At 44.5% G+C, this 27984-nt stretch overlaps 1 protein-coding gene across 1 annotated transcript; it reads right to left on the bottom strand.

Annotated features, from left to right (window-relative positions):
- Positions 1-45: 45 nt before the first annotated feature.
- LOC141198126 (forkhead box protein I1c-like) lies at positions 46-27984 on the bottom strand. Its single transcript, XM_073662941.1, has 3 exons — positions 27974-27984; positions 1152-1591; positions 46-599 (listed from the first exon to the last, which is right to left on the bottom strand). The coding sequence occupies exons 1-3, from the start codon at positions 27982-27984 to the stop codon at positions 46-48; spliced, it is 1005 nt and encodes a 334-aa protein (XP_073519042.1).

Genomic DNA, 27984 nt, shown 5'->3' with positions numbered 1-27984 from the left:
ATCTCCGCCAACAGCAGCCAACGTTACCTAACTTCTCTCCTGGGGCTACAATTTGGTGCCCGCTCTGGAGTATATGAAGCTGTCGACACTGAAATTGTTGTGAAAATGGCTATCGAATTGACTGCTTTGAAGGGAACCTGTGAAAGAATTGTAAGAGGGGCTTCTATTGAGGTGTATAGTATGCTGCAAATCTGCAAATGGATCCACTAAGGAAGCTGAGGTGCCATTGCTTAGTCCAGTGGCGTTCCTCTGGGAGAGTTCGTTGACCAGCCCCAGAGACACCTGCCTGTTCACTGAGCTGGAGTCCAAAGAGGATGTCATACTGCTAAAAAAGTTATTGACACAAGGAGTAGAGGTGATTTCTGTGGGAAATGTGCTATTCCAATCTTTTGAAGAGGCTTCCACCTCTGGGAATGATGGGGTCATCATGGATGGGTTATCACTAACTTTACTCCCTAGATCTTTGCCACCTTCTTCACCTTTTTCCAAGACAGCATCAGGCTTGTTGGATTCTGACCTGCGCTTTCTTCTCCGACAAAATTTCCAATTGTCAAACTTCTTCCCGCAGTTAGGATCCAAGGTCCAGTAATTGCCTTTGCCTAAACATTGTAAAAATAATAAAAATTATTATTTTTCAAATTTAATGAACTAGAAACAATAAATACATTTAAATATAACAACACTAAAGTATAGATTCTTAAAACAAACCTATGAAAATAAAGACATTTTTACTGTTTCACTAAGTGAAAAACATGATTGAAAAAAATTATGGGAAATTTCAAGTCATTTAGGGGAAAAATCTAAAGTATTTCAAAAGTTTTTTTTGTTAAAATAATTCTTCCTGTTTGAGGTTGGATGTAAAAGTCAATACACTTATGAAAAAATATGCTTTCTACCAAACTGTTAATTTTTATTTGTACTATTGCTCTATACAGGACTATACTTGGGCCACCTGAGGGTAAGAACTCTATGAATTGAATTGCAGATTGGAAGATATTTACAGATATTTTTAAGTGATTTAACTTATGATTTGACATTTTAAATGAAAAAAAAGAAGAAATTAAAATACAAAACCAAGGGAGACTCGATGGAAAATACTAATACTATTGCGACTAAAAATATAATTAGGATAATTGTAGTCATATTATTACCTGGGTCATTCTCATCTCTTCGCATTTTCTTAAAACAGTCATTCAGAGACAAGTTGTGGCGAATAGAATTTTGCCATCCTACTTTACTCTTCTTATAAAATGGAAAATTGTCCTCCACATACTGGTATATTTGGTTCAGGGTTAGTTTCTTTTCCTGAGCATTTTGTATGGCCATAGCAATAAGAGCTGAGTAGGAATATGGAGGCCTCACAATCTTCAGAACTTCCTCCTGAGAAGGTATGGATAACCAAGCAAAATCCGAACCACTGCAACGTGACGAATTTGGCAGGAATTGTCTATGGGATCCATAAGAAGGTGGCATATATGAGCTTGGGTTGTTCCCATGAAGATAGCTAGGCATATTGTTGACACCTGGACAATTAAGCCATAAGCAAGAGTTGGCTGAAGGTGAATAGTTCCCAATTGCAAAGTTGGCCACCCTTAAATAGATAGGTTGTGGGAGTAAAGACTAATTGAAATAGCAGTCCTTTTCAGGGCTAGGTTACATCAGTTCCTATCACTTTTATCAGGCAGGTCTGTGCTCTTAAATAGATAGGTTGGGAGTAAAGACTAATTGCAATTGCAGTCCTTTTCAGGGCTAGGTTACATCAGTTCCTATCACTTTTTGCCAGACAGGTCTGTGCCAGTGCTGTGCAAGTTTTTTTCACAGCATTTGGCTAAATCTAGCAAAACAAATCCTTTTTGTCCTCTTGCAGTGTGTGTTAGTCAGTGGAGAAGCCTATCTGTGTTGCAAGCTACACCACCTGTGTATAGAATACAATTTTTTTTACTGCACCTAGAGAAGTAAAACCTTTTGGGCATAGCATCATTCTATTAGTCCATCTATACTAACCTCCACCAGGTTGCAAATTCAAAATAATTTTTATCTGCATATAGCTCTGAAAAAATATTTGGGCTTCGGCTTGTAGCAGTGTGTGGGACTTGCTCTATTAGTCCACCTATACTAACCTCCAGCAGGTTGCAAATTCAAAATAATTTTTATCTGCATCTAGCTCTGAAAAAATATTTCGGCTTGTAGCAGTGTGTGGGACTTGTTCTATTAGTCCATCTATACTAACCTCCATCAGGTTGCAAATTCAATATAATTTTTTTCTGCATCTAGCTCTGAAAAAATATTTCGGCTTGTAGCAGTGTGTGGGACTTGTTCTATTAGTCCATCTATACTAACCTCCAGCAGGTTGCAAATTCAAAATAATTTTTATCTGCATCTTGCTCTGAAAAAATATTTTGGCTTGCTGCAGTGTGTGGGACTTGTTCTATTAGTCCATCTATACTAACATCCAGCAGGTTGCAAATTCAATATAATTTTTTTCTGCATCTAGCTCTGAAAAAATATTTTGGCTTGTAGCAGTGTGTGGGACTTGTTCTATTAGTCCATCTATGCTAACCTCCAGCAGGTTGCAAATTCAAAATAATTTTTATCTGCATCTAGCTCTGAAAAAATATTTCGGCTTGTAGCAGTGTGTTTGGGTCTTGTTCTATTAGTCGATCTATACTAACCTCCATCAGGTTGCAAATTCAATATAATTTTTTTCTGCATCTAGCTCTGAAAAAAGATTTCGGCTTGTAGCAGTGTGTGGGACTTGTTCTATTAGTCCATCTATACTAACCTCCATCAGGTTCAAATTTAATATAATTTTTTTCTGCATCTAGCTCTGAAAAAAATATTTCGGCTTGTAGCAGTGTGTGGGACTTGTTCTATTAGTCCATCTATACTAACCTCCAGCAGGTTGCAAATTCAAAATAATTTTTATCTGCATCTAGCTCTGAAAAAATATTTCGGCTTGTAGCAGTGTGTGGGACTTGTTCTATTAGTCCATCTATACTAACATCCATCAGGATGCAAATTCAATATAATTTTTTTCTGCATCTAGCTCTGAAAAAATATTTCGGCTTGTAACAGTGTGTGGGACTTGTTCTATTAGTCCATCTATACTAACCTCCAGCAGATTGCAAATTCAATATAATTTTTTTCTGCATCTAGCCCTGAAAAAATATTTCGGCTTGAAGCAGTGTGTGGGACTTGTTCTATTAGTCCATCTATGCTAACCTACAGCAGGTTGCAAATTCAAAATAATTTTTATCTGTATCTAGCTCTGAAAAAATATTTCGGCTTGTAGCAGTGTGTGGGACTTGTTCTATTAGTCCATCTATACTAACCTCCACCAGGTTGCAAATTCAATATAATTTTTATCTGCATCTAGCTCTGAAAAAAGATTTCGGCTTGTAGCAGTGTGTGGGACTTGTTCTATTAGTCCATCTATACTAACCTCCATCAGGTTGCAAATTCAATATAATTTTTTTCTGCATCTAGCTCTGAAAAAATATTTCGGCTTGTAACAGTGTGTGGGACTTGTTCTATTAGTCCATCTATACTATCCTCCATCAGGTTGCAAATTCAATATAATTTTTATCTGCATCTAACCCCGCCAATACTTTTGGGCTAATACCACAGTTTGGCCACTCAGCTCTGCTCGGGTCCCATCCATTGTTTTTTGTGCAAACAACTCCAGAGTTGTCAATTAGTTAACCACCAAAATGAGTGGAAAAAGGCCTGCTGCTGGTGGAAAGGGGAATAGGCGTGTTGGGAAGGGAAGAAAAGCTTGTGTCCGTGGGGTAGGTGTTAAAGCAACAGTAACATCTGCAGAAGAAAGACCATCTTCCAGCCAAACTAAGATGTCTACTTCTTTTTGCGGACAATGTGATAAGATCCCTTTCTTACAGCCACGCCAATCACTACAAATTCCAGATGAGGCACAAAAACAGCAGGTGCTTCAACGGATATCAAGTGCTCCTTTAAGTGGGCTCTCCTCCACCTCAACTTCAACATCACAAATACTCCAGTCCTCAGAGGTGTCACCCCAATCGCACTTGCTTCCTCACAGCTCCCAAGTCTCCAGCTGCCCGTCTGAGTATGGGGTAGAACAGATGGTTGAGTCTGCAGAGCTGTTTACTCATACTATAGCCTGGGAATCAGAGGTCGGATCCAGAGCTTCTGTGAATCCAGACGAGGAAATGATCTGCACTGATGCCCAGAATCTTTATGAGTCGGATCCAGGACCAGACGCAGAATGTTCTGACCATAATGTAGACCCTCGTTCCCAAACTGTAACTCCTGTTGGTGGAGACAATGAGGAAGATGATGATGAGACTCAAATACCTGATTGGAGCGACAACTTTAGTTTTTTGTCAGGGCAGGAAGAGGTTGGCTCTAAGGACGACGGGTGTGATAACACACAGGGTGATGATGACGAGGTTGGAGATTCCACTTACTGTCAACCCACAGTCAGCCAAGAGATGAGGTCAGCAGAGGAGGTGGAGGAGGATGCTAGTGACGACGAGGTCAGGTTGCGCCTTCCTGGACAGAGACGTAGTACTGGAAGCATTTTAACAACTGCATCCTCAAGCACAACTCTGCCTCTGACCACAAGTCGTGGTGGCTCTTCAGGTCACATGGGTGCTAAGCCTTGCATAGCCTGGGCATTTTTTCAGATCGATAAAGATGACCCAACTCGTCTTATCTGTAACATTTGTCAGCAAAAGCTAAGTAGAGGCCAAAAAATACATAGTTTGAGTACTTCATGCATGAAGCGGCACATGGATATGAAGCATAAGTTGCAGTGGGAAGCTCACTGTGCTACAATGCGGCCTAGCCGGCCGGGCCAACCACCGTCTGCCACATCTTGTGCATCCGCGGCCTCTTCATCCTCTGCGACTGGGGGGACAGCAGTCACACCCGTTTGGGGACGCAGACCTGCCACCTCTTTACCCACAACAGCCAGTGTGATTGGCAGGTCATCATTTTCTTTGGAGGTGGATACACCAGCTGGTGTTCAGCGCTGTCCGACATCGATAGCACCACCTTTGGATCAAGGCAACCTAACATGTCCGCCTGCATCTTCCTCACAGATCGTCAGTTTGCCGGGGACACCCTGCTCAACACCGTCTAAGCACAAAAGCCAGCCCTCGGTCCCTTAGATGTTGACAAGTAAAAGACCATTTCCTCCTAGCCATGAGAAAGCTAAGAGGTTGAATTTCACCATCTGCAAGCTCTTGGCTACAGAAATGCTTCCTTTCCGCCTGGTGGACACAGAGGATTTTCGAGACCTTATGTCCATCGCAGTGCACCAGTACCAGATGCCCAGTCGGCACTACTTCTCAAAGAAAGGTGTGCCTGCGCTCCACCAGCATGTCGCACACAACATCACCGCTTCTTTGAGAAACTCTGTGTGTGAAGGGTGCATTTCACCACAGACACTTGGATGAGTAGGCATGGACAGGGGCGTTACAAGTCGCTGACTGGGCACTGGGTAACTATCGTGACAGCAGGACAAGGGGCTGCTGTCCAAGTCTTGCTGTACCCACGAGTTGTGCGTCAATCCTCTTTATCTCAAAGTTCCTCCACTGCTTCTGCCTCCTCAACCTCCTTTCTGTCCTCCACCTGCACCCAAAGCCTGTCTGGTCATGCCACAAGCTTTCTAACTGCGCAGAAGGGATCCTGCACACCTCCTTACTATGCTGGCAGCAGGGCTCAACGTCATCAGGCGGTTTTTACTTTGAAATATCTGGGAAATGTGAGTCACACAGCTGAGGAGTTGTGGTCAGCTCTGGAGAACCAGTTTCATTAATGGTTGTCTCCACTGGACCTGAAACCAGGGAAGGCTGTGTGCGACAATGCTGCAAACCTGGGTGCGGCCCTTCGCCGGGGCAATGTCACACACGTGCCTTGTATGACTCACATGTTGAACCTGGTTATCCAGCAATTTTTAGCCCACTATCCCGGACTAGATGGCCTTTTGCAGAGGGCACGGTCGCTGTGTGCTCACTTCCGCCGTTCGCATCCCACAGCTCAGCGACTTACATCTCTACAGAAGTCGTTGGACCTGCCACTTCACCGGCTAAAATGCGATGTGCCTACCCGGTGGAATTCAACTCTGCACATGTTGCAGCGACTGTGGCAGCACCGACAAGCCCTGGTGCAATACGTTGTGACATATAGCCTGGGCCAATGAGATCCAGAGGTGGGGCAAATCACGCAGGAGCAGTGGTCTCAGATCAGGGACCTATGCACCCTTCTGCCCAGTTTTGTAATGGCGATGAAGATGTTTAGTGCTGACGATGCCAATATCAGCATGACTATTCCGGTGATTTACGTGCTGAAGCGCATGTTAAACAGAAGTCGGAGTCAGGTGGTGGCACAAGAGGAGGTGGAGGAAGCAGAGGAGAAGGAGTTGTATGCGGAAGGGCTAACATCTGCAATGTCCAGACGGTTGGCAGCACCAAGGCGGCAGGCATGTGAGGGTGGAGGAGATGGTTTTCCCAGGGTGCATGGTAGCAGCCACACTAGTGAGGAAGGTGCAGGAGCCCAGGAAGAAGTGGAGGACGAACTGATGGAAGACTCATCAGATGAGGGAGACCTTGATCACATTTCTGTTGTGCGAGGTTGGGGGGAGAGGGCAGAGGAAGGAAGCATGATTGTTACCTCGCCACCAACACAACAGGGACTTGGTGCTCCTGGATGCGCAAGACACATGAGTGCCTTCTTGCTGCACTACCTGCAACATGACCCTCGAATTGTGAGAATTAGAAATAATCCTGACGACTGGGTTGCCACACTGTTAGATCCCCGGTACAAAAGTAAATTTGCAGAAATTATTCCTGCCATAGAAAGAGATGCACGCATGCAGGAGTATCAGCAGAGACTGTTGCAGAATCTTACATGTGCTTTTCCCCAAAACACTAGTGGTGCACGTAGTGAATCTCACAGTTCCAACTTGCCAACCGTGGGACCGTCGAGTGTTCAGCTCTCAAAACGTAACAGAAACACAGTATCTGCTGGTAACATAAATTTTGCAGAATCATTTCACCACTTTTATAGCTTATCCTTTGCAAGGCCACAGGAGACAAGAAGTCTGACACATAGTCAACGCCTAGAGACGATGGTACAGAAGTATCTCCAAGTAAACATTGAAGCCATGACTGTGTCACTGGACCCTTGCTCTTTTTGGGCTTCCAATCTGGATAAATGGCCGGAGCTCGCCACTTAAGCCTTGGAGATCTTGTCATGCCCCGCAGCCAGCGTTCTGTCTGAACGTGTGTTCAGCACTGCTGGTGGTGTGCTGACAGATAAGCGCACGCGGCTCTCCACTGATAATGTAGACGGACTCACGTTCATAAAGATGAACAAATTATGGATCCGAAATGACTTTTCTACCCCGGTGTCATCCTGGGGAGAGTAAAAGCTTGATGATTTGTTAAAATCACCTCACCAACCGTTTTAAGCTTTCAAATTACTAATCATGTTTATCTGTATCTTGGCTGGAAAATAATTTGGGCCTTGTAGCAGTGTGCAGTACTGATTCTATTAGGCCATCTATACTAAACTCCACCAGATTTAAAATTACTAATCATGTTTATCTGTATCTTGGCTGGAAAATAATTTGGGCTTTGTAGCAGTTTGCAGTACTGATTCTATTAGGCCATCAATACTAAGCTCCACCAGCTTTCAAATTAATAATAATTTTTAGCTGCATCTAGCCCGGAAAATAATTTTGGGGCTCCTAGATGCGCAAGACACTTGAGTGCCTTCTTGCTGCACTACCTGCAACATGACCCTCAGATTGTCAGAATTCAAATTAATCTTGACTACTGGGTTGCCACACTCTTAGATCCCCCACACTTTTCGATCAACCTTTTCATTTTAATAAAGAACAAAAAAATGTTCATTTTTGAAATTATAAGCATTAGCAGGTTATTAGAAACTGAAATCAAACAGTTTTCAACTCAAAACTTATTCTAGGTGATGTTACATTTGCACATAGGACCCCTTGTTCGAAAGGAGCTTCTGAACTCTCTCGTCCATTGAATTTGTTAGGTTTTGGATGGTTTCTACTTCAATTGTTTTGCATGAGGACAGAATACCCTCCCAGAGCTGTTGCTTAGATGTGAACTGCCCCCCACCATCATAGACACTCCTTTTGATGATGCTCCAGAGGTTCTCAATGGGGTTGAGGTCAGGGGAGCATGGGGGTCACACCATAAGTTTGTCCCCTTTTATGCCCATATGAGCCAGAGATGCAGATGTGTTATGTGCAGCATGAGACGGTGCATTATCATGCATGAAAATGATCTTGCTGCGGAATACACGGTTCTTCTTCTTGAACCATGGCAGGAAGTGCTGCTTGAGAAACTTCACATACATTATGGAGTTCATCTTTACCCCTTCAGGGATCCTAAAGGGGCCGACAATCTCTCTCCCCATGATTCCAGCCCAAAACATTACTCCACCTCCTCCTTGTTGGCGCTGTAGCCGTGTTTGCGTGGGGTGTCCATCAACCAGCCATCCTCCACTCCATCCATCTGGACCATCGAGCGTTACACAGCACTCATCGGTGAACAAAACAGTTTTGAAGTCAGTCTTCATGTATTGTTTGGCCCACTGGAGCCGTTCCTGCTTGTGTGCAGTGGATAGAGGAGGTCGACAGGATGGCTTACGCACAGCTGCAAACCTCTGAAGGACTCTGCATCTTGTTGTTTGGGGGACGTTGGAGGCACCAGCAGCTTCAAAAACTTGTCTGCTGCTATGACAAGGCTTTTTTGCCAATGTTCTTTTAACCTGACGTAATTGCCAGTAGGAAAGAGTCCTCAATTTTCCCTTATCAGCACGCACACGTGTGTACTGTGAATCAGCTACATACTTCTTGATTGTATGATGATCAGGATGAAGTGTCTTGGCAATGTTGATTGTAGTCATGCCTTGACCTAAACACTCCACAATTTGTTGCTTCTCAGCAGCCAACACATCCTTTTTCTTTCCCATTTTGGCAGAAAATGTAGGCTGCTTAATAATGTGGGACAGCCTTCTTAAGTAGTCTTGCCTTTCATTGGACACACCTGCCAAACTAATTAGCACAGGTGTCTGCAATTGCTTACAGTGATATAAAGAGCCCTGACACACATCACCATCAATGAGTTTAACTGACAAACAAAAAAATTTCTTACCTTATCACTCCTAAACACTTTTTGCATAATAATTTGGAACACAGTGTACATGTGCTTTTCCACAAAACACCAGTGGCTCAGGTAGTGAATCTTACAGTTCTAACTTGCCAACCGTGGTCTATATGGAGTTGTTCAATAAAGGGTCCAAAATTAAGATAACATAGACGGGAGAGATCTCTATGAATAGGAATTCCTAAGTATTTGATACCCTGTGAGGGCCAGGCAAAGGGAAAGTTGGACTGGATGGAATCCTGTATGGATTTGGGGAGGGAGACATCGAGGGCCTCAGACTTCGCTGCATTGATTTTAAAAATTGACCATGTAACAAAGTGATCTATTTCAGCCATAACAGCAGGGATGGATATATGTGATTGAGTGATATATACTAGGACATCATCAGCAAATGCAGAGCACTTGTACTCGGTGCCTCCCACCTCAATCCACCTAATATTGGGGTTATGGCGAATTGATGAGAGCAGGTGCTCCATCACTAGGATGTATAAGAGAGGGGACAGAGGATATCCCTGCCTTGTCCCATTGGTGATTATGAAAGGTGATGAAAATGTTCCATTTATCTTCAGCCTAGGTGACGTATTGCGATACAGGGCCGTGATTTTGCCTATAAAAGGGTCCCCTAGACCCCTACCCCAAGCTTTTTAAGAGAATAATATATGGCGTGCCAGGAGACTCTATGGAATGCTTTCTCAGCATCCAACGAGAGTATCTAATTACAAATTTTTAACTGCATCTAGCCCAGGAAATACTTTGTGCCTAGTAGCAGTGTCTGCTAGTCAGCGGATTATCCCAGTTGTTAAGCAAGCTACACCACCTGTAGTTTGGACACTTAATTTTTTCAAAGGAAATGGTTCGGTCCCCCGGGACACTCAGTGAAGAGCATCGGGGAGGCACCGCCGAGCTTGATCCTTATAAAAGCTTTTTAACTGCAGCAGCTTTAGTGGACGCTACTGGAGCTGGAATTACGCGGCTGCTGGCATGAGACTTGCCCTCCAATAGATCCTTGTAAAAGGATTTAAAGTGTATTCATTCAAATTAGAGAGACAATTTAAATTAAAAAGATTAGACCTGCCTCCACCGCAGGGGGGCTCGCTCGACCCACCAGCGGACAGGCACCAGTATTGGGAGAGGGGGGCTGGCCGTCAGGGTCCACCGCGGCTCTGGCACAAAGCCGGCGACACGGAGGTCGCACGGGCAGGAATGTACTGGCCGTGTCGGCTTCACACTTTTTTGGTTTTAGAAGGGCATGACATGCCTATACCTGTGTCTCCCCCTCCTTTTACTCCTCCACCTCTTTTCTTTTCGCATGACTATATGTACTTGTCACTTTTCCATGTGGTAGTTGTGTCTTCTGAGCAGTTTGTCAGCTTTTGGACACCTTTGAAGGTGTTTTCTATGTGTTTCTTTGTGTTTTTGTTTGCCTGCCATTGGTTTTAACGGTGTTTGAAGGTGTTTGACGAACAGTTCGGCGAACATACGGGTGTTCGATGAACCGAACCGAACTCGAACACTACGGGGGTGGCTCAACACTACAGAGAAGCGGGATGGTGACGCTAATTATGGCGTCATCACCACTCACCATCTTGGTGGAGTCCTCAAAGTTTTGGAGTATGGTACATATGTCTGACATCCATGTCCACGCCTGAGGTCTTATGTGTGGAGTCTGAACTGAATACCGATGACCTTGTTGATGCTGGTACTTAACAACTGCCCTCTTCTGCTCAGAAATCCTTCTCAACATCTGCAGTGTAGAGTTCCAATGCATGGGGACATCACACACCAGTCTGTAAGCCGGAAGCTGCAAACGCTGCTGAAAAACGGCAAGGGTGGCGGAAGCTGTAGGTGACTTTTTAAAATTGGCACACAGGCGGCGTACTTTAACAAGCAGATCCGGCAGCTCTGGGTAGGATTTGAGAAACCGGTAAACCACAAGGGCCAGGCACGGTACGTGTGTGAGGTCACCTCGCCTCAGAGCTGCCACCAGGTTCCGGCCATTGTCACACATGACCATGCCTGGCTGTAGGTTCAGAGGTGTGAGCCACAGATCTGCCTGCTTTTTCAGAGCTGTCCACCACTCTTCAGCATTGTGCAGTTTGTCACCTAAGCATATTAGCTTCAGTACAGCCTGTTGATGCTTTGCCGAGGCAGTGCTGCAGTGCTTCCAGCTTGTGACTGATGTGGTCATTTCAGAGATGAAGGCTGAAGAGGAGGAGGTAGCTGAGGAGGATGATGTGCAGGAGCTGTAGACTGTGGGGGCAACCCTGATTGACCTAGGGCCTGCAATCCTTGGCGTCAGGAGGATGTGTTCCGACTGGGTCCCGGCTTCCACTATGTTAACCCAGTTTGCCATCAGCGAGATGTAGCGTCCCTGCCCACAAGTACTTGTCCACATGTCCGTGGTTAGGTGGACTTTCCCGGTAACTGCGTTGCTGAGGGCATGGCTAATGTTTTAGGACACGTGCTTGTGTAATGCGGGGAACGGGAGAAATAGTGGTGGCTGGGAACCGAGTACCGAGGGACAGCCGCCATCAGGTTGTGGAATGCTTCCGTCTCTCTATGTTCCTGAAAGGCAACATTTCGAGAGCAAGCAGTCGCGAAATGTGGGAATTTAGTAGTGTGGCCTGTGAGGCGTTGGCTGCATATTTGCGCTTGCGTTCCAAGGACTGGGGTATGGACAACTGAACGATGCATTGGGACAAGGACCTGGACGTGCTTCCTGATGCTGCTACTTGAGAGTGTGCAATGACAGTTGCAGGGCAGGATGCATCTTCGCATGCACCATGGACAGGGGATTAGCTTGCATGCACAACAGTGGAAAAAACAGTGGTGCCACCCGCAGACACTGTTCCTGCACCCTGGGGTTCGGCCCACTTAGTCGGGTGCTTTGTTGCCATGTGCCTCATCATGCTGGTGGTGGTCAGGTTGGTAGTTTTGCCACCCCTGCTGATGCTGGCCTGGCAGATGGTGCAAATGGCCTTTTTGGGGTTAAAGGCAGAGTCTTTAAAAAACAACCAGTCTCGGGAAGACCTAACAGTTGTACTGGCAACTTCCTTCGTGTTGGTGTTACGGGGAACGGTTGCCTGCCTTCTATCTGCGGCCACCACACTGCTTCTTCCTGCCTGATGGGGTGCTCTGCCTCCCTCCCCCTGTGTGCTACTGTCCTCGCTCTGCATGTCCTCCTGCCAGGTTGGGTCAGTTACTATATCATCCACCACCTCATCTTCCACTTCCGCACTCTGGTCCTCCTCCTGACTTTCTGGCAATTGTGTCTCATCATCTTCCACCTCTTTTGACACTTTCCCACCATTGCCTTTGTGTCACCGTGGCTGCTAAAATATTTGGGCATCACTACATGCGATCTCTTCTTGCCCCGCTTCAAGTGGACCAGGCAACAGGCCCGAATCTATAAATGGAAAAGTGAACAGCTCTTCGGAGTGTCCAAGTGTGGGATCAGTTGTCTCTGGGCACTCAGCATGGTGGGAGGAAGGAGTTTTAGGGTGAGGAATATGCGGTCCAGACTCACGGCTACTGAGACTTGACCGTGTGGAAGACAGGGTGGAGGTGGCTAAGTGGCTGGAAGCATTATCTGCTATCCAACCAATAACCTTTTCACACTGCTCTGTGTTCAATAGTTGTGTTCTGAGGTACCCTATTAATTGGGACAGGAAGGTCGAGCGAGAAGATGTGGGTATTTGGTGTGCCACAATTCCAGCTTGCCCACGGCCTTGGCCTCTGCATGCACCATCATCATCAGGTCCAGTTTCCCGTCCCTTGCCACACCATCTACTATGTAGGCCGCAGTTTGTTTAAATGACTGAATTTGGAGCGAACTTATATGTGATCCGTGTGACGGACAAACCACAGTTTTAAATGCCTGGCCTGTAGGTAACTATTCTGAACAGCAAACTGGTGTCAATAGCTTAACTGACACACTGAAACAAATTTTTAATGGAGGCCTGAAATGGCAGTATTTTCAGCGCAATTATATGTGATCCTTGTGACGGATAAACCACAGTTTTAAATAGCTGGATTTTTAGCGCTGTAATATGGAAAGGACCTGGCTGTATTCTGCAGTGCCAACAAGCAAATGGTGCAGAAAAAAGGTGTTCTCTGGATTGGTTTTTAGCCAATAATGAGGATTAAAATGCAAAAAAAAATTATTCTTGGCCCTCGAAGCCTCTTGTGCTATATGCACTGCAGTCTGCTATATACACTGCCTGCCTGCCTATATACACTGCCTGGCTGTTATTTCTGCAGATGGATTAGTCCTCAGATGGACTGTTTGTTGAGATGGATATTTGTCTCTAATATAGTCTGTATACCTACACTAACTATAAACAAGCAAAGCTCCCCCTAGCTCAGCAGCAGCTCTCCCTACACTGTCTGATTCCGGAGTGACTGTGACGAGCTGTGCGGCCAGCCAATCACTGTAATGCCACAACCAACCTGGCTGCGGCATTACAGTGAGTGGCAGACAATCCCTGCATGTTCATTGGCTCTGTAAAGAGCGTCAAGCATGCAGGGAGGGGACCCAAGCTCCCGCCGATCAACCCCGGAAATACTCGGCGAGCGCCGAGCATCTCCAGCAGTGAGATGCTCAGGCGAGCACCGAGCAGTAGCGAGCATGCTTGCTCATCGCTAATAATCATTTTTCTTTTTATTTATTTCATAGTTTGTAATGGTTGTAACGAGTATATATATAGCAAGTTTAATCAAATATTAATTTTCATCTGTTCAGCATATTTCACTCCACTGGACGTTGTGATTGCACTCTCTGTCCACCATTTTGGTGGGCTGATAGTCCAATTGCAGTGTCCCTTTCTTTTTAACACTCCTTTCTGTCACATTTTTTCCCTGTATTTTTTCAAGGTCTTATCTTGCATTTTATTGTCTGGATGGGTGATTTTATCTTCTTGATCCAGTCTCTGGATCAAGTATTTAAAATCTTACCCTCCCCTTTTTTATCATATCTTACAGCAATTTGAGATTTATCGTACACCACTGTTTATATATTTTGATGTATTTTTCACATCTCACTTGTTTTATCACAGATTTTTTCACATAAATGTTTTACATTCAATAAAATATTTTTTTTACAAATTATGTATTTTGATGAATTTCTTTTAATTATGAAATGGAATGCTGCTATTAATGATATTTCTCTTATGTAAAATTTATTGTTATTTATTTTTAATTATTTTCTTTGTATGTATAATATTTAATTATCTATTATAGTATAATGATTATTAAAATTTTAGGAGGAATAGAAAGAACATAATGCCCGGTGGTTTTGATACATTTGTTTGTTTTTCTATGGCTAGTATGGATGCTTGTATGATTTTTAAAAAACCTCTAGATGGCAGCATGGTGCGTGTCCTTCTACAACCGAGCTCCGCAGCCATGACAACCACAAGCATCTCAGTGATGTCTAGCTCCCTGCCTCATGCTCTGACACGTCAAGTGGAGGATTGTGGGAGCCTGACATCAGACGCCGAGGTCCGGGCCTGCGATGTTTGTCATTGCGGGGCCGCGCCTGAGTATATGCCGCAATTGAGGTAGGGTATATAAGATCTATGTCCCTGTATAGCATCACCCCTTCTTGAAGAAGCTTGTGCGAAATCAAACGCGCGTAAGGGGGGTATTTCTTGGTGGCTGACCGGTCTTCTTTCCCCATTTGGGTAACTATGTTATTACAATTAATGTGGACTTGTGTGTTTTGATGGTGTCTCCTGGGCATAGATGAATCATGATATCACAGTGAGTTAAGTCTTTTTTAGATGTACTAACTTCAATGCCCATGTTACACCATCTGTGGGACAGTCTACGAGCTCTCTTTAAGATTAATATTTTTTACACTAAGGTGCATAAAATGTGTGGTAAAACAACATTGCTTTCTGTGTCGGTTATTTAAATAAGTTACAGTTGTTTGCTTGTAAAAACAAAAATTTTCACCACTTTGTGGCACCATTATAATGTGTCTTTAGTAGGGTTGAGCGAGTATGTTCTGTCAGAGTATGCTCGGGCCGAGCTCCGAGTATTTATAGCTGCTCGGTGAGAAGGTTAAATCGCTCCCGTGTGCATGATTTAAAGCTGTTTGACAGCTTTATTACATGGGAGGAATGTCTATTTCTTACACATTCCTCACATGTAATAAAGCTGTCAAACAGCTTCAAATCATGCACACGGGAGCGATTTAACCTTATCACCGAGCAGCTATAAATACTCGGAGCTCGGCCCGGGCATACAATCGGCGAAAGGATTAATAGAACATACTCGCTCAACACTAGTCTTTAGCATTAAGCACTAAGCACTTGAGCTATGTAAACTGTCATACAATCAATAAAAATAAAGTGTCATTTAATTGGTCATGCCACTTGATGCCCATCATTGTGATACCTCATGCTTTTTTTACTGTTCATTGTTTTTAATCATGTTTAGAATAAAGAATTGTTAATTGTTATTAAAAATCTCTGGTTGGTTATATCAGTTTACTTGGTGAAGTGGAGAGGTTATTATATAATTGGCCTATTTATTGGTATACTATCTTATCTGGCCATGTGGTGTGTGAGACATGATCAGACACATGCTGTTTCATATATGAAGGAGGGACTCAAAGTCACAAAGCCTATTTTCACAGGGCCATCAGGCGGCCCATACTATTTGCTCCTATTTCTTGCATGTGTACCATCTTAGACCTCAGTTCACATTGCTTGCCCTCACTATTTGTAGAGAGCCATCAGTGGGCCCTCACTATTGTTAGTGGGCCAGCAGCCAGCTATGCTATGCATAGCCGTATATTGCTACTGCAATATAATTTATCCATCTTAGGTGGGCAAATTTTCTTTTTCGTATTAATACTGTACATTTTGAAACTTGTATGTTCCAGAAGGCAGCCCTCACAATTTATAGAGTGCCAGCAGACAGCATCCACTATTTTAGAGAGCCAGCAGGCATCTAGGGGACAGATGAGACCAAGATAGAGCTTTTTGGTAAAGCACATCATTCAAATGCTTACTGTAAATGGAATGAGGCCTGCAAATAAAAGAACACAGTAAATACAGTCAAATATGGTGGAGATCAAAGATATTTAGGGGTTGTTTTGCTGCATCTGGCACTGGGTGCCTTGACTGTGTGCAAGTCATCATGAAATATGAATATTTCCAAGTGATTTGGGTGGCAATGTAGTGCCCAGTGTCAAAAAGCTGGATTTGCATCCTAGGTCATGGGTCTTCCAGCAGGACAATGGCGCCAAACATACTTCAAGAAGCCCCCAGAAATGGATGGAAACAAAGCACTGGAGAGTTGTGAAGTGGTAATTCCAGCTCCAGTAGCATCAAGTCTGTCTTATTTTTTCTCTGGTCTATTGGCATTCAGCCCAACTAGTCGGGTGCTTTGCTGTCATGTGCCTGAGCATGCTGGTGGTAGTCAGGCTGGTAGTTTTGCTTCCCCTGCTGATGCTGGCCTGGCAGATTCACTTCTTAATTTAGCAAAGCGCAAAGCCCTTTATTCTCCCAAACAGGGCTATTAATTGCTGCACCAAACCATGCAAAAATGCCACGGCTCCTTCCTTTTGCATCACCTTTCTATAAACAATAACAATGCATGCATCTGCTCCTGCAAAAAAAAGATATTTTTTTAGACTGTTTATACAATTTTAGTAACCTAAAAAGTGTGATACTGCAGTGTGTTGAGAAATATGCTGTTATTAACCTCTAGTTACCATCCGGTTTCCCCTAGCCACATAACTGGAAGTCATTTAGACATTAAAAAGACTGTTTCCATTACAGAGCTCAAAACATGTTCAACTGACTTCAAAGGAAATTCATAGTATTCTACGCATGCAATCTTATTGGTTCAAATCAAATTTTTTTGGGACACTGGATATATTTCAATTTCAAAAGATCCACTCATCTCTAGTCATAATAAAAAGGTATCAGCTATTTGGAATATAGAAAACACCCAGGACAAACCCCCCACACACTTGGTACCAAACACATCCTGTGCAAAGCTTTGAGATGGGCACTGACTTTAAGTGTTGCAGGAGCTGCTCTCAGCTACGCTGTTGAATGGCTTGGCATCATTCTCCCTTAGCCTCCACCCCATCTAATGAGTGCGGCCACGGTGTCACTACAGCAGACCCGGTCAAAGTGTGGCCTGTGGGCCAAATCCTGCCTTCCAACTGTTCTAGGCTTCATGAACCAAGACAGCCGAAGGGCTGAAAACACTGGGCCACCGGCCGCACCATACTGCCACTGCCCGGTGTCCCAATATCACCACTCTCTGCATCCTTCCACAACAGTCAAGATCTCTCATGTGGCCCCTCAAGCTAATTAATTGCCTACCTCTGCTAGTATAAAAAGGTGTCAAGTCCCCTTCTTCAGGACCACATATATAAATGCCTTAGTGTGTCTTTTGTTCAAGGTATTTCAGTTACAAATTCACGGACATGCTAAGGTCAAATAAAATGTACTAGTTTGGGCAAGGATTGGGCAGCATTTTTCAGCTGGCAGGTTCCTTTTAATTAATTTCCCCATTCTTTTAACTCAAATGTCTCCATGCTCAGCTTTTCACATGCATATTCGTGGCATGCATATTCGTGGCATGCATATTCGTGGCTTGCAACCCAATCTGAGATAGTTGAAAGACCAGGGCCGGCTACAGGGAAGCAGTCAGGTGTGGCATGAATTCTAAATTGCATGTATCTTTTTTTCAGTTGTGCTAATGATTTTGCAGTCCTTTAGTTATGTGCCTTGATGCATTTCTGTGGTGTGCTAGTAACTTGTGCCTTTTTTTATTCAGTGGAATTGCATATGTTAAAATAGGGGAAAAATAAAGGCTGGCAATTCAATAAAATCTTGATATTTTGACTTTTTTTACAGAGTAATTTGGGGTCTTTGTTATCTTTGTGATGGCATTCTCTGGTCAATGAATATCAATATTGTGTATAAACACAGAAGGTCCGCCGCTGGAGACATCCTTTTTCACATGCAATGAAACTCTACATATAAAAACAATGGCAGCTTGTAAAAAGATTCAGATACAAACCCCTGATGTGCAGGAAGTCTCCGCAAAAAAAAATATAAAGAGCTGTGAAAATTAACTACAATGCAATGTACAGTATGTATGTTGTGAATACATTTATTTGCATACAAAATGTGTTTTTGAACACAGCCCAGTAAACAGTAGTTGGCAGTATTGAAATACATTTGCAAGAGTTAATTGATATTGAGAAAAAAAAACCTTTACTTGAAAGAAAAAAAAACCTTTGTAGAAAGCCTTTAAATTAAAAAGCTTCCTGTGTTATAAAGGGGTCTTTTTATTAGAGTGTGCAATGATCACCTGTTATTTTTTAGTAAACTTGCATATAACTGTTAAATTTCCCGACAGTGCCACTGCATGCTGTACTGCATGGTGCTCATTATAATTGCTGATCCACCATTTGGCTAGGATTAATTGTAATATCTGTTGAAAATAGTATCAATGGGCAAAATGGAGTGCAGGAATAAAGGTATCCCTTCCATGTTGTTTGCACTTTCTAGCAAGGATTTAACCGAAACCAAACTCCAATTTTATTCTAAATGTCTATTTAATTCAACAATCTAATAACTTTTCTAATATATTTCAATTAAAAATTCTCTAGCATTCCCTCTCTACACTAGCTATTTTTTTTTACTTTCAATTCGATGACGTTCAGTTTGAGAATCCCCAGTGCATGCTCTGTCCCAAACTGAAAGGAAGAGTCATCAGCGATGTCTGTTTAAGGGTCTGGGCTAGTCCCTGCTGTACTTTGTGTGCGTCACTTGTCAATTGTGAGGTATGACCAATATGAGCTCCCTGTTCCAAGTGCTAATTTCCTTTGACTATGTAGTGAGAGTGCACTCCCTCGCCAGATCTAATGAGAAGTGACAAGCTGGCAAAAGAGCGCACTGTCAGTGAGCATTGAAAATGAGAAAATGCATAAACAGGGAAAGCAAAGACCAACCTAGCCATTGAAACAGACATCACTGATCATGACATCACTTTTCATATCGGTGATAGTTTCTTGTGGTTTCTTGCTCACTTTGACTGCTTCCCCCTATAGTCAAAGCTCTAGGGCATGCGTGTGTGAAAGTTTAGGCTAACACCAAACCACAATTAGGTTGTCTCAAGTTTTGCTGAGGGTTAACCAGATGTTTATCACAATTTTAAAATCAACGTGCTTGCCACATAAAGGTTCAGCTACATTGCACGATTATTGTGATTGAGCTTACCTAAGAATGCTCGATTAACCATAATCATTCAATATTAACAGGCTGCCCATCACCTGACAAACAAGCAAATTGTTCGATCATCAGATGAAATGATCTCTTGTTTTCTACAAAAGATCATCATTCTCATCAGCACATTAATGTGGACAATTGCTGACTATAAGCATAGAATGATCAATTACTAATCGTAAATGCATGAAAGTGGGTCTCCTTAACTCTTGTGCCCCTGTTCAGCTGCACAGATTGTACCAATGGTACAATCCCTGACTTGTTCATTCTAATAATTGACCAAGCCGGTCTTACCCCTCTAAGGCTATGTGTGTCACGGGTGTGTTGCCACGAAGATCATCACGAGTACACAGCCTGACTTCTCGCAGCTGACTTGTTGGTGCTTTGTGTTTCTCGGCAGTGAGGGAGTTAATTCTCTCTCTCTCTCTGGGCTAGATGAGGTCCAGCCTCGCCCAGCTGCAATCAATACTTCTGTATTGAGACTCCTTCATATACCTGCTGGTCTGTTTGGGAGGTGTCGGTGAAAGCATTTCATTCAGACTGACAGAGCGGATCGTGGTGTTTGGAGTTGCTGAGATAAGTGTATTTGGAAGTGTTTTTTCCCTTTCCTCGCATTATCATTTATCTCCTTTCCCGTTGGTTTTCCCTCTGTTGTAGTTGAGAAGTTGTTTGTATGCAAGGTGGTTTTGGTTTTTCCCTTGTACTGTCTCGTTCGTCTAAATACTGTGTTTGGGCATATTATTTCTTGTTCCCTTTGGTTGTGATCGGGGTCCTTCTCAGGACTAGATTACTGAGGTGCAGGGATCTTCAGGAGGTAGGGGTTACGCTGGCGGCCTGGACCTCTGTACCTTTAACAGTACCTCCAGGTTGAGGGATTAGTCAGGGCCCCAGCTTAGGGTCAGCTTAGGCCCCCTACCTCCAGTATACAAAGACAGCGTGACATTTTCACCGACCCACTTAGTTTTTCTCCAGCTACTATGGATCCAGTAGCCGGTCTAGCTCGGCAATTGCAGAGTTTGTCCATGGAGCTGGCGGACGTTAGGTCCAAGGTTTGGCATCCTCAGGAGCAAGCCGGACCAGAACCTAAAGTAGCTCTCCCTGATAGGTTCACTGGGGGGCGGGACAAGTTTTTTGTTTTCCGGGAGGCATGTAAATTGTACTTTCGGCTGCGGCCTCGGTCATCGGGGAGTGAAGAACAAAGGGTGGGAATTGTCATCTCGCTCCTACAAGGGGACCCACAATCTTGGGCGTTCTCTCTTCCCCCGGGCTCCCCGGCTCTCCAGTCAGTGGATAGGTTTTTCGCTGCCCTGGGACTCGTATATGATGACCCAGATCGGTACTCCCTTGCTGAGTCTAAGTTACGTAGGATCCAGCAGGGAGATCGTCCGGCGGAGGAATTCTGTTCGGAGTTCCGTAGGTGGGCCACGGACACCCAGTGGAATGACCCGGCTCTTAGGAGCCAGTTTTGTCATGGTTTATCCGACAAATTACAGGATGTGTTGGCACAGTATGACTCTCCCGTGTCTCTGGAAGCCGCTATGGCCCTTGCTATTCGCGTGGACAGACGGCTTCGGGAGAGGTGCGGGATAACTCTACCCCCTGTGATGACTCCACCTCCTACAAGGTCCCCTCATATGGTGGTTCCCCTGGTCAGTCCAGAGGAGCCTATGCAATTAGGAGGGACATCATTTTGGGGGAGGGGACCGGTGGTGCGCCATAAGGCAGGAAGGTGTTTCTTCTGTGGGAGAAAGGGACATTTTATTGGGGGGTGTCCATCCCGTCCCTTGCAGAGTGAAGAGTCGTCGGAAAACTGTTGATCCCAGGTTGTGTGGTGGACGGCAATCTGGGAGTAGGTATTTCGTCCCTAGGTTCGTCTCAGTTTCTCGTACCGGCGGAGGTGGTGGTGGGTACGAGAACTGAGAGGATATCTGTTCTTCTGGATAGTGGGTCCGGGGCTAATCTGGTTGATGCTCGGTTTGCCCGGGTTCAAGGTATGCGGTTGAGTGAGTTGGCTAAACCCATCCCCATATTCTCGATCGATGCCAGGCCTCTCAGGCAGGGAAGTTTTTTGCAAGTTGTGCATGATGTAAAACTTCAAGTGGGGGCAATACATAAAGAACTGTTGTCTTGCTACGTGTTGGAGGGTCTTCCCACTCCTATTGTGTTGGGCCTTCCTTGGTTAGCTAAGCATAACCCGGTTATTAATTGGCAAACCAGGGAGATAAGCCAATGGAGTAAATTCTGTAATAAAAACTGCATGAACACGGTCATTGGTGCGGTTACTCCTTTCGTCTTACCTCCATTTCTGGCGGACTTTGAGGATGTATTCTCGGAGAAAGGGTGTCAGGAACTACCTCCTCATCGCGTGTATGACTGTTCTGTAAAACTGCTCCCTGAGGCCAAGTTACCTAAAGCTAGGTTGTATAACCTTTCTGGTCCTGAGAGGCAGGCCATGAAGGATTATATTTCAGAAAGTCTGGCTAAGGGGCATATTAGACCTTCATCTTCACCGGTGGCTGCGGGGTTCTTCTTTGTTAAGAAGAAAGATGGAGGCCTACGCCCTTGCCTGGATTTCCGTGAACTTAATCGGATTACGGTCCGAGATCCGTATCCGCTCCCACTTATTCCCGATCTCTTTAATCAGATCGTGGGCGCCAAATGGTTTTCTAAGTTGGATCTCAGGGGGGCGTACAATCTGATTAGGATGAAGGAGGGGGATGAGTGGAAGACGGCGTTTAACACTCCGGAGGGGCATTATGAGAACCTTGTCATGCCATTCGGTCTGACTAATGTCCCGGCGGTGTTCCAACACTTTGTTAATGACATTTTTCGCCGCTTGGTGGGACAGTTTGTTGTCATATATCTGGATGATATCCTAATTTACTCGCCGGATCTGGTGTCTCATCAGGAGCACGTTAGGCAGGTGTTACAGATCTTGCGGGATAATAAACTGTATGCCAAGTGGGAAAAGTGTGTGTTCGCCGTACAGGAACTCCAGTTTTTAGGCTTCCTGGTTTCAGCGTCCGGTTTTCGTATGGACCCTGGGAAAGTGCGGGCAGTTCTTGAGTGGGATCGGCCAGAGAATCTTAAGGCACTACAACGTTTCCTGGGGTTTGCTAATTATTACCGAAAGTTCATTCGTAATTTCTCGTCCATGGTTAAGCCTCTCACTGACATGACTAAAAAGGGGACGGATTTTTCTAGGTGGTCTGACAAGGCTTGTCAAGCATTCTCCTCTTTGAAAAAATGTTTTGATTCGGCGCCCATACTCATTCAACCTGATGCGTCTCAGCCATTCATTGTAGAGGTAGACGCTTCAGAGGTAGGGGTGGGAGCAGTATTGTCACAGGGTTCGTCCCCTGGTAAGTGGCATCCGTGCGCCTTTTTCTCTAAAAAATTGTCGTCCGCTGAGAGGAATTACGATGTCGGCAATAGGGAACTCTTGGCCATTAAGTTAGCTTTTGAGGAGTGGCGCCATTTTCTGGAGGGGGCAGTTCATCCGGTCACCGTCATCACCGATCACAAGAACCTGCTATATCTGGAGTCCGCGAAACGTCTGAATCCCAGACAAGCTAGGTGGTCATTGTTTTTTACCAGGTTTAATTTTGTCGTTACATATCGTCCTGGGTCAAAAAATGTAAAGGCGGATGCCTTATCTCGTAGTTTCCCGGGGGCCGGGAATACGGACGACCCGATTCCTATCCTTCAGGAGGGGGTGGTGGTTTCGCCAGTATGCTCTGAGCTGGAGGAGGAGGTATTGGAGGCTCAGGGGGACGCCCCTGTTGGACCTCCAGGGAGACTGTTTGTTCCAGATCAGTTGCGACAAAAGGTGATCGAGGCACACCATAACTCAGTTTTTGCAGGACACCCGGGGAGTAAAGCAACTGTGGATCTCCTCTCGCGTCGGTTTTGGTGGCCTAATTTACATAAGGAGGTGGTTACTTTTGTCGCGTCCTGTGGGGTTTGTGCGCGCTCTAAGACCTCACATACCCGTCCGTCTGGGGCCCTCTTACCTTTGAAGATCCCGGAGCGTCCTTGGACTCATCTGTCTATGGACTTTATTACGGACCTCCCTCCGTCTTCGGGTAAAACGGTCATACTCGTTGTAGTGGACAGGTTCAGCAAGATGGCACATTTTATCGCTCTTCCGGCTCTCCCTAATGCTAAAACTCTTGCGCAGGTGTTCATTGGGGAGATTGTGAGGCTTCACGGGGTACCCTCCGAGGTGGTGTCTGATCGGGGGTCTCAGTTTGTGTCTAAGTTCTGGAAGGCGTTTTGTGCACGGCGGGGGATGCAGTTGTCATTCTCATCGGCTTTTCATCCTCAGACCAATGGTCAGACGGAACGTATGAACCAGAGCTTGGAGACATATCTCCGGTGTTTTGTGTCAGAGAACCAGGAGGACTGGGCTTCTTTCTTACCTCTGGCAGAGTTTGCTCTTAATAATAGGCGGAGCGAGTCCACTGGTAAGTCCCCGTTTTTTGGGGCATATGGTTTTCACCCCCAGTTTTGTACTTTCAGTGGGGGGGGCTCTTCGGGGGTTCCTGAGGAGGAACGATTTTCCTCATCACTCGCTTCAGTATGGAGAGGGGTGCTGAAGAATCTGAATACTATGGGGAACCGATACAAACGTATGGCTGATAGGAGGAGAGTGTCTGGTCCGGACCTAAGTGTGAACGATCGGGTATGGTTGTCTACCAGGAATATAAAACTTAAGGTTCCCTCCTGGAAACTGGGTCCCAGGTTCATCGGGCCGTACAGAATCAGTTCTATTATTAATCCGGTGGCATTCCGTCTTGACCTCCCCCCTACGTTTAAAATTCACAACGTGTTTCACAGATCATTGCTTAAGAGGTATGTGGCGCCGGTGGTACCGTCACTTTTACCTCCCCCTCCAGTGGTTGTCAATGGTAACTTGGAGTTCCAGGTATCGAGGGTCATTGATTCACGCTTTAATCGCCGGTCCCTTCAGTACCTGGTTCATTGGAAGGGGTATGGTCCTGAGGAGAGGATGTGGGTTCCTGCGTCGGATATTAACGCAGACCGATTAGTTCGGGCCTTCCACACGACTCACCCGGATAAACCTGGCCCTGAGGGTCCGGAGGCCCCTCGTAGAAGGGGGGGTACTGTCACGGGTGTGTTGCCACGAAGATCATCACGAGTACACAGCCTGACTTCTCGCAGCTGACTTGTTGGTGCTTTGTGTTTCTCGGCAGTGAGGGAGTTAATTCTCTCTCTCTCTCTGGGCTAGATGAGGTCCAGCCTCGCCCAGCTGCAATCAATACTTCTGTAGTGAGACTCCTTCATATACCTGCTGGTCTGTTTGGGAGGTGTCGGTGAAAGCATTTCATTCAGACTGACAGAGCGGATCGTGGTGTTTGGAGTTGCTGAGATAAGTGTATTTGGAAGTGTTTTTTCCCTTTCCTCGCTTTATCATTTATCTCCTTTCCCGTTGGTTTTCCCTCTGTTGTAGTTGAGAAGTTGTTTGTATGCAAGGTGGTTTTGGTTTTTCCCTTGTACTGTCTCGTTCGTCTAAATACTGTGTTTGGGCATATTATTTCTTGTTCCCTTTGGTTGTGATCGGGGTCCTTCTCAGGACTAGATTACTGAGGTGCAGGGATCTTCAGGAGGTAGGGGTTACGCTGGCGGCCTGGACCTCTGTACCTTTAACAGTACCTCCAGGTTGAGGGATTAGTCAGGGCCCCAGCTTAGGGTCAGCTTAGGCCCCCTACCTCCAGTATACAAAGACAGCGTGACAATGTGCCCACGATGCAGAAATGAAGCAGAAAATTTCTGCAGCATTTCTGCATCTCCCTGGCAGAAAAAACGCATGCATATTGTGCATGCGTTTTTCCTGCAGAATACATGTGGAATACATGCGGATTCACATGCGTACCCACATGTGTTAACGCATGTGTTTCCGCATGCGGACTGACAAGCACTTTCCAAGCGATAGCATCACTTGGAAAGTGCTTGACAACTAGGTCACACTATATAAATCCATGCAACCGGCATGTGTTTATATAGTGTGACCGTAAAAATAAAAAATAAAGCTATTCTCACCCTCGATGCCCCGGCGTGTGCTGTCGTGCTCGTCCTGGCTTCTTCCGGGTTGCCGGCATCTCGCGAGACAGCCTGCGGACACATGACTGCGACGTCATCTCAGGTCCTGGAAGGAGAAGCGCTGCAGGGGCCGCCGGACAGGTGAATATAAACTTTATTTATTATTTTATTCTTTTTTTACAGGTACAATGGTACCCAGGTCTGGATGAGAGTCTTCACTCCTCTACACCCGGGTACCATCCGCACATAGAGATGCATATAATCCGCTTGTACAAATGTACAGACAAGGATTCTATGCGTCTCAATGCAAGTCAATGGCGGCGCTCCACTGCGCTTCCGCAAAATTAATGAACATGCTGCGGATTTATTTGCGCTGCAGAAATGCTGCAGAAAAATCCACAGCATGAGCATTGACATTGCTGAATGCCATTGGGGACCATGGGGTGCGGATTACCATGCGTTTTTGATGCGTTTCCGCTGCGGAAATTCCACAGCATAAATGCATGAAAAACGCATCGTGTGCACACAGCCTAATAACTTGGGATTTTTTAAGAGGGTATTTGACAAGGGATTTGTTGTAAAATATATACAATGTTGTAGTTACAAGCAAGAAAGGAAACAAAATAAGGCAACAACTGAATTTCCCCACAAAAAAATTAATTGCAAGAGCTTAATTTTTTGCTACTCAAATAAAGTAAAATGGCAGCTCGACTTAATTTTTCTTGATTCTTTTAGCAGTTGCTAAGAGGTAAAAAAAAAAAAAAAAAAAAACCCAATATTCTCAACCTGCCCCTCACCAGTACTGGTGCCACAACTCTCTGCATGATACTCTGCTGGCTCGCATGCTCCCTATTTCTTCTGTATTTACTTCCGCCCCCAGTTTTTGTGCCTCAATTGAAATCATTGCATTATGTGAGGCCTACACTGTTCCGTTGATGCCAAAAATTTAAGACAACTGAAAATAGAAGAGAAGAATGGAGCCAAAAGGGGAAGCAAACCAGAGGAGGACTGGGTAGGAAGTGAAGGATGAGGTAAGCATATTTTTTGACAGCTCTGTAGTTTGGAGAAGCCTCAGAGCATAATTAACAGCTTTCAACAATTCGATTTATGACAAATAAATTAAATTTGAATTTTGCAAATCGAATAGAATCTCTAAAAGTTTCATATAATATCTGTGTAATTACAAATTTATGGGCCTAAACGTCTAGCTCATAGTATTCCCTTTGTCTCTGACTTTGATGGAAGTCTTCAATCGGTGGAATTAAGGTTTCATTTATTTTTAATTGTGAAAGGTAGCCTTCCAATAATTTTGTAGTACAGTAAAAGAAATTTCTGCATGCTCAGCAGTCTAGCACTACACACTCCGCCATTTACACTGTTTGTTTTGTAATTAGACCCCCAGACACTTTTGCTTTTCTTTCCAGTCTGGAAGGTGGAGAGAAAAATAATGTTCTCAATTGTGAGTCAACGCGGAACAATAAATCTCTTTAGAGATTAAACTTTTTGTTTACAGAACTTTCCTGTCCCCGGCTTCTTCCTTCTGAGCAGGGATACAATCATTACAGCTAAGGGGGAATTAAAAAAACACTACAATAAATCTAAATGGAATTTAATACTAGATGGACAGGCTTCCAAGATGGAGCAAAAGATTGTCATGGAAAATTCAGTGAAATAGTCAATTTATTTTTATCTATAATAGTGCCACTCTTTACTATGGGCAGCATCTTGTATTGCACCATTTATTTCAATGATGCTGAACTGCAAAACTTGACATGGCCCCAGGAATGTCCGAGCAAGATAGAATACAATGAACCTTCTCTAGGAAGATTCCCTACAGTTGCATTGAAAAGTGGTCTTCTCAAACAGGATAATATATGGTAGATCTAAGAATCTGGCACAGAAAATCTGCTCTGTATTTCTAGAGAATGGTCTTATCGTTAGGTGGCCTTTGGAAAGCCTTATTCTCAAGAAAGTAATTTGTGCTGATATTGTCTAATTAGGATTGAATGTTATGAAAAAATTGTCTCCAAATATGGGGAATCCTCCTTTTTTGTACTATGGTAACTAACTGCAAAGCCATACCACCACTAGATGTCATTGATCTTGTTGATCTCTTTAGGCTCCCATACACCTAAGGCTGGGTTCATATTGATATAGTGCTCTACTATGAGTATTTGTGTCAGGTGTTTTTATCTAAATCCTGTAAAACAAAATTCAGGAGAAACCCCTGATGGAGCCATTCAGTATTATGAGGTGAACAGGGTCTTTTTATACTATGGTGTCCATTCTGGTGGTGTATTTTTTAAGCATGGTCAAACATTTCTTTTGTGTCTGTCTAAAAAAGACAAGCACTGCTGGAACAGAGGCTATACCGAATAAAAAGTTACAATGGCTCCCCCGGGGTTCCAAATGAATTCCATTTTTGGGAGATTTAAATAGAACCCCTGATAAAAGTGCCCATCTTACAGCTGAGGCAT

Source organism: Phyllobates terribilis, unplaced genomic scaffold (genome assembly GCF_046119375.1).
Source record: "Phyllobates terribilis strain yellow unplaced genomic scaffold, ASM4611937v1 Scaffold_1__5_contigs__length_1240528914, whole genome shotgun sequence".
Lineage (NCBI taxonomy): Eukaryota > Metazoa > Chordata > Amphibia > Anura > Dendrobatidae > Phyllobates > Phyllobates terribilis.
Note: the sequence above shows the minus strand (reverse complement) of the source record. Positions and strands in the feature narration are given on the sequence as shown.

What these genes read in the sequence shown, in the direction of transcription:
- LOC141198126 (XM_073662941.1), bottom strand. An exon ending in AAGAGATGAGAATGACCCAG is followed by an intron (nt 600 to 1,151) that starts GTAATAATATGA and finishes TACAATGTTTAG; the next exon opens with GCAAAGGCAATTACTGGACC.